The sequence below is a fragment of the Sminthopsis crassicaudata genome, chromosome 4 (genome assembly GCF_048593235.1).
Source record: "Sminthopsis crassicaudata isolate SCR6 chromosome 4, ASM4859323v1, whole genome shotgun sequence".
Taxonomy (NCBI): domain Eukaryota; kingdom Metazoa; phylum Chordata; class Mammalia; order Dasyuromorphia; family Dasyuridae; genus Sminthopsis; species Sminthopsis crassicaudata.
This window is the reverse complement of record NC_133620.1, coordinates 23,033,214-23,046,055: the sequence shown is the minus strand read 5'-3', so window position 1 is coordinate 23,046,055 and position 12,842 is coordinate 23,033,214. Positions and strand designations below refer to the sequence as shown.

The window sequence follows — 12,842 nt, the reverse complement described above, 5'->3', positions numbered from 1 at the left end:
GTGACTTTGAGCTGTGCATCAGTTCACTCTCTCCTCCAAAACCACCTGGGTGCAGTGGGAAGATATAAATCAGGATGGAGTGGAGAGGGCCCCCAATATAATGTGGACCTTGGCTTTTAAACTAAGATCTTTTCCAGGTTTCGGTTTGCCTGAGGCAACACCCATTCAGTGAGCAAGGCTAGAATCAAGAAAGGCTTCTTGTAAAAGGTACAACAGGAGCTGAGATTTGATGAAAACTGTAGAGAAGGCAAGAAGGAGGAAGAGGAAGGGCAGTGCTCCAGGTACAAAGGACAGCCGTGGGAAATATGCAGTCAGAATATAGAACATGGCCAGAGGACCACTGTTACTGGATCACAGAGACAAATTGGGTTCGAGGGGAGGTATAGCTTATATAGATTTTAATGGAGGATTTGATAAATGTACTTTCATGCTCTTCCTAGGCAAAGACAGAGAATTATGGAGTTGGTCAGGGACTCTTGGCCTTTTTGGTGTCTTGAGCCCTTTTTCTGGGGAACCCACTGACCCTTTTTCAGAAAGCTGTTGATCATAAATGAAACCAATTATATTGTACAAATATCAGGCTGCTTGTTTTTTTTTTGTTGTTGTTGTTTTTGTTTTTTAATCCACAAATGCCAGTTTAAGATCCCCTGAACTAGAGTTAAGCTGGCTGAATGACTGATTTTTTTTTTTTTTTAACTGGCATGGAAGCTAGCCTGTAAGTAGTTTATGCCCCTAAGGGAAGGAGCTACAAGAAGGAACAGTAACTTCCCTGCAGTGGAGCCTGGCACTTAAACAGCACCTCCAGGAGATGGCAGAGCACCCAGGAGAGAAGGGAGGAGAAAAAGAAGGAAAGGGGAAAAAGGAATGACACAGCAGGGAGGTTGATATGGACCAACACCTAGACCTGCCTCTTTGCTGTTCTGTGAATGAGGTCTGAGGAGGTCCTAAGAAAGGTGAATCTGCCAGGAAGGTGGCTCGACCTTCGACTTAGCCCCGAATTTCTTCTCCTTGCAGGGAGCTGCCACCTGAGATACTATATAACATTTGGAGAACCATACTGGATCCTGGGAAGCCAGAGGATCACCAAAAAGGGAAGGGGAATTGTTTTGGTTGTTTGTGGGTTTGGGTGTGAATTCTGTGCAATCTTTTGTGTGTTTGTGTGTGTAAGTGTGTATGTGCATGTGTGTGAATGTGAGTGTGTCTATTGTGTGAGTGTGAGTGAGTGTGAATGTGAATGTGAGTGTGTGAGGACTAATATGGTGTCCCTACCACAGTGAGAGGATTAGGAGCACAGCACCCCTGAGATCTGGAAAATTTATGTAAAAGATTTTGCCTCTCCCTCTGTACCAGAGAAGAAATCTGAATTATTAAAAGATATATGGTATTAAAAGATAAAATATGTAGATGTTATGTAATACTTTATATACATTTTATGTATTTCTGGGTTTCTAAACTTTTTCAATGTCTTCTTCTGGTCTTCACATGTGACTTCTGCAAAATTCCCCCAAATTCCCATTGAATTTTTTAATGCTGACCTGCTACATATGGAATTTGAAGATGTGGAAGGGCCAACTGTACAAGCAAAAAAGAAAAGTTCCTGTCATCAAGGAGCTTCTAGTCTCCAAAGGAAGCTGAAAAGGCTGGGAGAGAGAGCATGATTCTGAAGTCTGAAGGCCAGATGGAGGATGAATAAAGGTGGAACTGAGCCCTTCCATAGAACAGAGGCTCCAGGGAGAACTCACCAGTGGGAGAAGGTGTATATGTGGGGAAGGAGGAATGTTCCAGAGTGAAGAGCCACAGGTCCTGAGGGAAATTCCAGAATGGGTCACAAAAAAGCAGGGTTCTGATCCAGAAGGTTAAAGATTAGGTGGGGAGGAAATAGCTGACCTGTTACCCCTTATTATCACACTGTGATCTGAGCTAAAGAATTTATTATTATGAATTAGCAGTTCCCCAAAATTGATGCCCTTTCTTTCAAATCTTGTAGAACCAAAGGAGTTTGATCTAAAAAAAACAATCTATGATTCTTAGCCCCAGAACTGGCTTAAATTTAATACTATTTTAGTTATATACCCCCTTTCTCAGGTTACATTTTTTATTATAGCTTTTATTTACAAAACATATGCATGGGTAATTTTTCAACACTGACCCTTGCAAAACCTTCTGTTCCAACTTTTCCCCTCCTTCCCTCCATCCCCTCCCCTAGATGGCAGGCAATCCCATACATGTTAAATATGTTAAAGTATATCTCATGTTACATTTTACATTAAACTTTTCTGTAGCAATGATGGAAAAGTTTACCATTTCTATGCATTCCCAAATCCACAGTGATAAAAGCATAGGGGTGAAATCATTCTATTTTATTTTTTGCCCTGAGAACTTCATCTCTGATTTGATTTGATTTTTCAAACAGATTTGGTAATTATTATACTACATTTTCTTTGAAAAAAAAAAAAAAGCTCTGCTCTATAGAAATGGAATTAAGACACAATTTAAAATAGATCTGGAATATGGTAAATTACTATGCTACCTTTTCTTTTCTTTTTTTTTTTTTAAATGATACTTTATTTTTCCAAATACATGTAAAGATATTCACCTTGCAACATTCAACCTTTTGTTCCAAATTTTTCTTCCTTTTCTTTCTTCTCTCCATTCCACAAGACACCAAGTAATCTGATATAAGTTAAACATGTGCAATTCTTCTAAGCATATTTCCATATTCATCAAAAATTGGGAAAAAAATCAGATCAAAAGGGGGAAAAACTCAAGAAAGGGAAAAAACCCCAAGCAAACAATAAAAAAGGTGAAAATAACTATGCTTTGATCTACATTTTCTTCATAAAAAGCTATGCTTTACAGAAATGGAATAAAGAAACAGAATTTTAAAAATTAAGGAGTTTATACAATGAATATTATGGAATATTATTGTTCTGTAAGAAATGAGCAGCAGGATGAATACAGAGAGGCTTGGAGAGACTTATATGAATTGATGCTGAGTGAAATGAGCAGAACTAGGAGATCATTGTACATGGAAACAATGATACTGTATGGGTATGTATTCTGATGGATGTGGAGATCTTCCACATAGAGAAGAGCTAATCCAGTTCCAATTGATCAATGATGGACAGAATCAGCTACACCCAGAGAAGGAACACTGGGAAATGAGTGTAAACTGTTTGCATTTTTTGTTTTTCTTCCCAGGTTATTTTTACCTTCTGAATCCAATTCTTCCTGTGCAACAACAACAACAACAACAAAATTCGGTTCTGCACGTATATATTGTATCTAGGATATACTATAACATATTTAACATGTATGGGACTGCCTGCCATCTAGGGGAGGGGGTAGAGGGAAGGAGGGGAAAAATTCGGAACAGAAGGGAGTACAAGGGATAATGTTAAAAATTATACTGTCAAAAATATTATAATTATAAAATTAATTAAAAAATAATAAAATTAAAAAAGGAGTTTCTACATAAATTTATATTAATAAAATTATTAAATCATAAACAATTAGACAGTCCTGTGTAATGTTCTCTGGTTGCATTTTCTTGGGGTCTCTGGAGCAGCGTTCTTTTCAGTTCAGTAATCACCACAAGAACAGCCAGGTATTAAGAGTCCAAATCCTTTATTATCTCCTTCCTGGGGCTGGGCAGCTTTCTGGAGAGCCTTTCAGACTGGCCTTGGTCTCAGTGGGGGAAGTGTAGGAGGCCAGGCCAGACACCAGAAGCCTGACTGAAGGTGAAATGAATTTCTGTCTCCTTGGCTCCGAGAACTTCTAGTGTACTTGTCTTCTCTAGCTCTCTCTCCCAGCCTCTGAGAGCTTAAGCTCCTGCCTCCAGTTCTCTTGTCTTCTCTGCCTCTGAATGAACCTGGCTGAGGCTCTCAGCTTATGCGCTCTACATTGAGTATAAACCAATCATTCTATCACCAGGATTAAATCAGTCATACTGAACCACACCAAACTAGATAACCATTGTCTCCTCAATTCCACTGACTTAGCACCTTGTAAGAATCCTTTGTTTCACGTTCAAAGTTCTGGCTCATCACAGTCCTGAGCTGTCCATGAAGAAAAAGGATTTATTGTCTACAATTTGTTTACAGTTGTCTCTTTCAATAGACTGGGAGCTTCTTGAAGGCAAGTTGCCTTTTACTCTTTTTTACTTCCCCAGGATTTAGCAGAGCACCTGCCCTCCAGTAGGTGGACACTTACTAAACCCTAGTCCAGGACCTGACTTGAAAGTCACCTTATTTTATCACAGGAAATCAAAACCACAGCTATAAAGTTATGGAGGCTGTCAGGAAGCCACAGGCTTTGATCTTGGGATTGTGGAGAAGGTTCTGAGAAAGCAACAACTGGCAAAAAGTGGGGAGTTCACTTCCCTTCCCCCAATGCGCTGTTACAAAAGACCATTATTCCTTTCCTTAAGGAAAGGGCTGAGATCCCAGGATCCTGCCTACACTTTTAATAGAATTTTAAAAATGAATTAAAAAAAAAAAAAAAAGAATTTCCAGCTACTTTAGCTTATTTCGGGTCCTGGACGGGCAGATCCATAACCAAAGCTTTAGTGAAATGTGTACTTTTAAGAACTATGACAACCCTACGACACTTTAACTAAATGGTGCCTCTGGGCCTGGAGCCAGGAAAATCTGAGTTCAAATCCAGCCTCAGACACTGACTGGTTGTATGATCCTGAACAATTCATTTAATCTCTGGCTGATCCCATTTCTCCAACTGTTAAATGGAGCATCTACCTTTTAGGGTAGTTGTGAGAATAAAATGAGATGATGTTTGTAAAAATCCCTCATAATTTTAAAAGCGCCATGGGGGTATTAGCTATTATTAATATTAATAAAATAAATTAAAAATCTGACTTTTACTTGGAAGTTTCAGGGAGGTTATTGTTCTCTATTAAACTTGCTTTATATCAGCTACCCACTTTGAAGGCCCATGTCTATTGATCGCTTTTTTCCTGGATTTTGGGTCTAGCTCTGTTTGGACATTTGAACAGTGCAGGTGACCTTGGGAAAATCCCTGCTCTGCCCTCAGCATGGCCACCTCCTTGCCCTCAAGGACTCACCTTAGGGCCTTGGCAGGAATCCCTTGAAGGGCAGACTCCACGTTCTCAGGAGCCCTGCCTCCATGGGATGAGTAGGGTTGCCACATATCACAAATTGCCTTTTTTCCCCCCACCAACCTTCCCCTTTTACTGTCAGGAGTGCCATCAGCTGCCCAGTCCCCCAGACTCACACCCGTATGTCAGCCTAAATGCCTCATTCTTCCTCACCTCTCAATCCAATCTTGCCATTTCTACCTCGTCGACCTTTCTGGGCCCCTTTTACTACTGTTCAGGCCCCCCTGACTCATCTGTGTAACGTGCTCTCCTGGACACTGCAAGCCTCCTCACTGATCTCCCAGCCTTGCTTCTGTCTCCACACAGCTGCCTATGGGATCTTCCTAAAGTACAAGTCTGATCCTATCACTCTCCTTGATAAACTCCACGGGCTCCCCATTGACTTGAGCATTGAGCCTATTTCATCTTGTTAAAATTTTTATTTTTGTAGAGTTTTATAATGCAGAGCAGCTTATTGGCAGAGCTTGGTAAGACATGGAAGGTTAACGACATCCACTGCATTCTGGGCTATAGCCAAGCCTCTTGCCACTGGACTTTCATGATTGAGGAAGAGGAGTTAGGCTGACTTTGCATAACTGCCCCACTTAAATCCAGTTCTGTCCCAGTCAAAGCAGTGCTTGGATATCATTGGTCCTCTTTGAAAACAAAGGACAATCAAAGGATATGAACAATTTTCAGATAGAGAAATTAAAACCATTTCTAGTCATGTGAAGAGGTGCTCTAAATCATTATTGATCAGAGAAATGCAAATTAAGACAACTCTGAGGTACCACTACACACCTGTCAGATTGGCTAAGATGACAGGAAAAGATAATGACGAATGTTGGAGGAGAAGCAGGGAAAACTGGGACACTGATGCATTGTTGGGGAAGTTGTGAACTGATTCAACCATTCTTGAGAGCAATATGGAACTATGCCCAAAGGACTATCAAACTGTGCACGCCCTTTGACCCAACAGTGTCTTATTGGGGTTATATCCCAAAGAAATCTTAAAAGAGTGAAAGGAGTGAAAGGGACCTCTATGTGCAAAAATGTTCATGGCAGCCTTTGTGTAGTGTCAAAACACTGGAAACTGAGTGGCCCATCAGTTGGGGAATGGCTGAATAAATTATGGTATATGAATATTATTAGAATTGTATATGGAATATTATTGTTCTATAAGAAACAATCAGCAGGATGATTTCAGAGAATCTTGGAGAGACTGACAGGAACTGATGCTGAGTGAAGTGAGCAGGACCAGTAGATCATTATACACTTCAACAACAATACTACATGATGATCAATTCTGATGGATGTGATTGGATCACAACCCGTCATTTTCACTTCTTTTGCTGTTTTTGCTTGCATTTTATTTTCTTTCTCATTTTTTTCTTTTTGATCTGATTTTTCTTGTGCAGCACGATAATTGTATAAATATATATGCCTATGTTGGATCTAACACATATATTTTTTACCATGTTTAACATATATTGGATTACTTGCCATCTAGGGGAGGGGATAGGGAGCAGGAAGGGAAAAATTGGAACACAACATTTTGCACGGGTTAATGTTGAAAAATTATCTATGCATATGTTTTGAAAAATAAAAGCTTTAATAAAAAGAGGATTAAAAAAGGGAAAAATGGGTGAATGTTAAAATTATCTTTGTGTATATTTGGAAAACAAACAGATGTTATTTTTTAGAAAGAAAACAAAGGACAACAAGAAAAACTACAGTTTGTATACATTTCTAAATAAGTAAATATATACATTTGGTGGGGTGATCAAAAAGTTTTTCTGCAGGGCTTATTTGAAAAACATGGAGATCATTGATCTAAGTCATTGATAAAAACTGCTGGAGCAGCTTTCAGGCATAATGGTTAGAGTCTTAGGCCTGGAATTAGGAAGACCTGAATCCAAATCTTTCTCCTCTATTTGTTAACTGTGGGAGTCTGGGAAAGTCACTTAATCTCTTCTAGCCTCAGTTTTCCTATATTTAATAGGATGATAGGTCTTAGCTTCCCAGATTGTTTGGAGGCTCAAAGAGATAAATAGGGAAAGCATTTTGTCAACTTTAAAGTATTACATAAATACTGATTATTATTGATTAAAAAGTTAAAAAGCTCAGGGCAAAATAGAGATCTCAAGGTTCTTCAGTAGAGACCTCCCACCAAGCTGTCATTAAACCATTAATAACACTATTTTGAGTCTGGCCACTTAACCAATCCCAAATCCGTCTAATTACATGATTGTCTAATACACATACCTCTATTTCCCCCAGAACAATAATATCAGATACTTTATTAGAGGCTTCACAAAATCTAGATAAACGGATAGTTTGGGCTCATTCGTCAACTGGGGACACTCCGGCTTGACCTCCTAGCTACGGAGATTGTTGTGAAGAAGGTGCTTCAAACCAAGTGTTACAGAAATGGAGGTTGTCGCTGCCAGAGGGCAGGCTTTATCTTTGTATCTTATTATTAGCTAAGATGCTGGCCAAGCCAGAGTGGCAAGTGCCCACTTATGCTTGTGTGCCTTGGGCTTATGCCCTGTGACTAGAATGACCTTTCCACTTGTTGAGATCTAGCCAGGTTTGTCCAGAGGCACATGGCGTGCCCAACTCACCCTTCTGACATCTAACTTTGGAGCTCATCACTTAACTGAAATTGCCCTCTGCACAGTTATCAGTGGTCTTTTCATCGCCAAATCCAATGGCCTTTTTTCAGTCCATCCTTCTTGAGCTCCCGGCAGCCTTGATCATCTTTTCTTTTTATCTTTTAAAATTTTTTTAGTTTTTTATTATCAAAACATATGCAATTTTCAACATTGACCCTTGAAAAACTTTGTGTTCTATTTAACATGTTTTGGACTAGTTGCTATCTAAGGGAGGGGGTGACAAACGAGACCGTCTCGTGCCTGATTTTTCCCCGGCCTCCCACGTCGGATGGGAGTCGTCTCGGCCGGACGGAGACCCGGGAAGGCCCGAATTACAAAGGCCCTCGGCCGCCTGGCCCATCGCTCGCCCTCGGTCCGGGCCCCTGGGCTCGGCTGATAACTGGACAGTTCGGGACATGCCCCGGGGGTCAACAAGTGTCCGAGCTCCCGACTCGCCCTCTCCGCCGCGGGAGACCCGGGGAGTGACACGGTGTGGGACCCTGCGCCGGCTGACTGACAGGCTCGGCAGCGGGGGCGGGGGCGCAGTGGTTGGGCCGGACCTCGAGTCTCCGCTCCTTTGCCCGACACCCCCCTCCCCCCACCCCGGCAGGCTGGGCACCAGAAGAGCAGAGGTGCAAAGCACTGGGCCCGGGCCTGGCACATTCCAGCGCTTAATAAGCGTTTGTGGGCTGATTGAATGCACGCGCACCGGCACCCATAAACAAGCCTAATTCAGGGACCCGCAGGAGAGGGAAGAAGCGCGCACGCGCACTAGAAGCCCTGGAAGGTGGGGTGGAGCGGCTCGGAAGCGGACTCGCGCACGCGCACCCCGTCCCCAGGGCGCGAGATGGGAGGGAGCTTGTGTCCCCGGATTCTGGGCCCGGCACCTCCGGGTGACTTAAGGCCTCGCCCCGCCCCCGCCCCGCCCCCTTCAGGAGCACCCCTTAAGCTCCTTTCCCGTCTATCCGTCCGGTCTGTCAGTGGGTCAGGTCGGACCTTCCGCGCCCTGCAGCCATGGCCGCCGCCCTCCGCATGCAGAGCGCCGGCTCCCGGCGCGTGTTCGTGGTGGGCGTGGGGATGACCAAGGTAAACACCGGCCTGGGGTCGGCCATAGCCTGGCGGAACTTGCCCTCTGCGGGGGGAGACCCAGAGCGGCCGCGTCCTGCACGGACTGGGCGGAGGAGAAGAGGCGGGGACCAGGGGCAGGAAGCCGGGGAGGGGGCGCTCCGAGCTCGCTGCACTGTCGGGCCCGGGACGCTGCTAGAAGTCTGCCTGGGAGGGGGCTCAGACCGGAAGGGGCCTCGAATGCCGAGGACAGGACGCGGTGTGTTTCCTGGGGGGCGGAGCTGACAGGGTCAGACACCACGGCTGAATGGGGGATGGATTGCAGGGAGGGAGACCCGAGGGGGGAGGCCCCCCAGCCCACCATGATCAGTCCAGAGTGAGACGGTGAGGGTCTGCAAGAGGCAGAGTCAGAACTGAAAAGGGACGCCTGCCATGTGCATATAGTTAACCAGTGTTGGCCAAGAATTGGAAATGTTGGATGAATGGGGGAGGTCTAGGGCAAGCATTGATTGAGCACTTAGTGTATGCCCAGGACAAAAAGCCTTCCCTGAGGAGCTTCAGATCCACCCGAGTCGGGTTGGCGCTCAAAAGACGCTTGTTAAGGGTTAGGATTTAGTGTTATAGATAGGATATCTGTCTGTCAATATCTGCATCTGTCTGTATCCATATCTAGGATATAGAACTAGGGAGGACACTGGAAGCATCTAATAGCTGAGGAAACAGACAAAGATGGAGAAATGACAGGCCGGTGACCACATCCATTGTAAGTTACAGGGCCAGGCTTCCTTTGTGAGAAAAGAAGAAAGTGAAAATAACAACCAGGGGCCAGACAAGCTAGAGTGGAGTTCAAGCTGTCCAGCTTCTGGACGCTGGCTATTATCCAAGTGACAGGGCTGGAGTTTAAACAAATGCAAGTCTCCCTACTGCAAACCTTTGGGGAAGGAAGGTGGACCCCTGGGATAAGGAACATGTCCTGGGAGCCTGTGAGTCTGACAGCCAGGACTGGCTTCCCCGAGGGCAGTGGGAAATGCACCAGAGGAGGGGCCACCAGGTCCTGTTGCAATTATATTTTGTTAGATGTTTCCCAATTACATTGTAACTGCTTTGGGGCCTGGGCCAACATTCAGGCTGGGTCCTTCCAACTTGCAGTCAGCAGCCTCTCAGGGCCCAAACTTTGTGTGTTCTCCTTCAGGTGGCTTCTTCAGGGGGTTTCACTATTGCATAAACATCCTTCAATTCCTGAACCTTCTGAATGAAGTCCACAGATTCAGAGCTTGAAAGGGAGTCCAGTGACCGTCCAGGCCAGGCCGTGCTTGCAGGACTCCACTGAAGAAGGCCCCTAAGGCCCCTGACGCAGCCTGTGCCACTTGTAACACTTCTTAGGAAGTTTCCTTCAAACCCAAATGTTTCTTTGCTGTTTCTCATTCTTTCTAAGGCCATGCAGAACAGGGATGATCACTAGTCTTGTGGTCTTAAAGAAGCTATTCTATCTTGAAGCTCTTTTCCAGTTGGGCAAGTAGTATTAAAGTCTGCAAAGCTTTGATAGAAACCATCTCGCCCAGTCATCCACTTTGAACTTGAGACTGATTTTTAGAGACTATTTGTCTCATCTTAGTAGGTCTGGCCCTATATTTCTAGCTTATAGATCTTTGTATTGATTTTTTTCCCCTTCTGCTGTAAACATATTATGTTTCTTTAGTTACTTTTTTTTTTTTTAAGGTAGCCTTTTTCCCATTGACTTTTTGCCTTTCACTCCCAATTCCCTCTTGTTGTTTGTTATCTTTTTCTTTCCCTTTGGAGTTTTGCTTATTAGTTCCTCTTTTTCCTCCTACTTTTACTTGGTTACATAATTCTCCTCACCCCCTCCTCCCTTTTTTTTTTTTTTGTTTTCTTTTGCTGAGGCAATTGGGATTTCATTTTGTGTGTCTCTTTTCAAAAAGGATTTTTCTCTTTTATTATCTATCCTCTCTTTCTGTCTATTCTAGACCCCTATTCTCTGATTCATGACCCCTATAATTATCTGATCTCTCTTTTCTCTGAATTCCACTGTATTCCAAGGTATCCATTGTAAGACTTTTTTTTTTTTTGCGGTTGCCTGGGCTAATAGACTTTGGAATACATAAACATATTTCAGTATTTCAAAAAGGCCAAAGATGTGATTTACAACTAAGGATAACATCTTGAAAAACTGAGCATCATTCTACAAGATTAAAAAAAAAAAAAAAAAGCTACTTAGTGAAACAAAGGACTCTCAAGTATTTCTTATGAAAAAACCAGAGCTAAGTAGGAATTTTGAAACAAACACAGGAGAAAATCTAGAACACAGAGAGAAATCTAGAAAGGGAACTTTATTTGGGCCCTTAGAAGGAGCTACCAGATGATATAGTGATAACACTCCAGTGAGGGGGGAGAAACACATTTCTCTTTAACACTTTCATGTCTTCTGATGGTATTGAGCAGCTTAAATAAGAAAAACAGAGGACCTGGAGGTGTAATATTTCTGTTTTAAAATTTGTTAAAGGGAAAGAGATGGGTGGTAGGACAGTGAGACCCCATAGATGAGGAGGGAGTAATGGGAGTGGAAAGTCTTGGTAACCTGTTTTTTCTTTTTTTATGTTGAGTATTACCTCAAACCCTAGAAAAGGGGGCTCATAATTTTAACTTTTTCTAGAAAATATTTACCCTATCAAATTCATTTCCAAATGTGTCCAGATATGAGTCTGAATCTGCTCCTTTGGGCTGGATCAAACATCTCTGTGTGGACTGTCCCCTTACTAGGACTCCATGTCCTGGCAGGAATTCTAGCACTTGGGTTTCTTAGGCTTTGATGTTGGAACCTCTGGACACTCCCAAAGTTGTAGTTATCTCTAATATTGTGCTTAACAGCAACAAGTACAGACAACTGGAGAGAAACAGAGGCAGGGCCATGGACTCATGTCTCTGCTATGGTCTGCTAGGGAGGCTGTTCTTGCTGAACACAGCCAGGCAGGAAAGCAGTATGTGGAGACTGGCTTTGGCTGATTAGCGCCTTTTCAGTGTACATCAGGCCTCACTCAACAGCCAGTCAAGAATCCATCTCTACCATGGGGATGGAAGGCTAGAGTAAGCCTGAGAATGTCCACCATGCTCCAGCTGGGGGAGCAGAGGCCCATCTCTGGAGGCAAGTTGCCCAGCATTTCCACCTGAGGTGGAGCTCCCATTGGCCAGGTCCTGAATTTTTTTTTTGAAGCACTGCTTATAACAAAGAAAATACTCAACATTGTGAATCTATTTTAAACCATACACAGCATTCCGCCATAGGAGTTCTGTTTTCTCCATTTGAGGAAGGAGGTCTCTTTTGTCATCCATCTTTTGGGACCAGTTTTGGTCTTTAGTGACCTTTTGATGACTTTTCAACTTAGACCAACATAGTCTTTGTGTATTCTTTTGGTCCTTCTTATTTGACTCTTCATCCCTTCATTCCCATAACCCTCTTAACCTTAATCATGGAATGGGCGGCTCAGTCAGACTGACTGAGACCTCAGCTTACAAAGGCCCAGGTCTCTCACAGCTTTGGGGCCATCTCCAGCCATCCTGACCTACATCTGATCACTGGATCAGTGGGCTCTGGAGGGGAAAGGGAGGCTGGTGACCTCGCCCAGCCTCCTTCACTTTAGTCCTCCTCACTTGCATGTCCTGGCTTCCCCTCCCCCATGTCATGATGCTCTTAAAGAAGGACAAAAAGCAACTTGAACATCTTTCACGTCTTCTTGTACTCCCTTCAGGAATCAGTAGGAGACAGGAGATGTCGCCTCTCCCTTGGCCAATCACTCCACTTGGCCTGGGTTTCTGTTTTTCCTTTTGTAAAATAGTTGCAAGTGAACTAAATGATTTCTTGAGATTTCTTTCAACTCTGATTTTGTTCTGTCAAATAGCTGCCTGCTGTAAATAAGCTTTAATCTGTTATAAAGACAAACAGATTAATGAGATTTCTGCCTCCCCTGGCAGGTGCAGAGTCTTTCCCGAGAAGC

General features: G+C 43.4%; 1 protein-coding gene across 2 annotated transcripts in view; it reads left to right on the top strand.

Moving 5' to 3' along the window:
* Nucleotides 1–8,695: 8,695 nt before the first annotated feature.
* The window catches only part of SCP2 (sterol carrier protein 2), a 70,510-nt gene continuing 66,363 nt past the window's right edge, over nt 8,696–12,842 (top strand). For both annotated transcript variants that reach the window (XM_074265909.1, XM_074265910.1), the window contains exon 1: nt 8,696–8,853. In XM_074265909.1, coding sequence (XP_074122010.1) covers nt 8,782–8,853 — 72 coding nt within the window. In that variant the 5' untranslated portion in view covers nt 8,696–8,781. The remainder of the gene's footprint in view (nt 8,854–12,842) is intronic.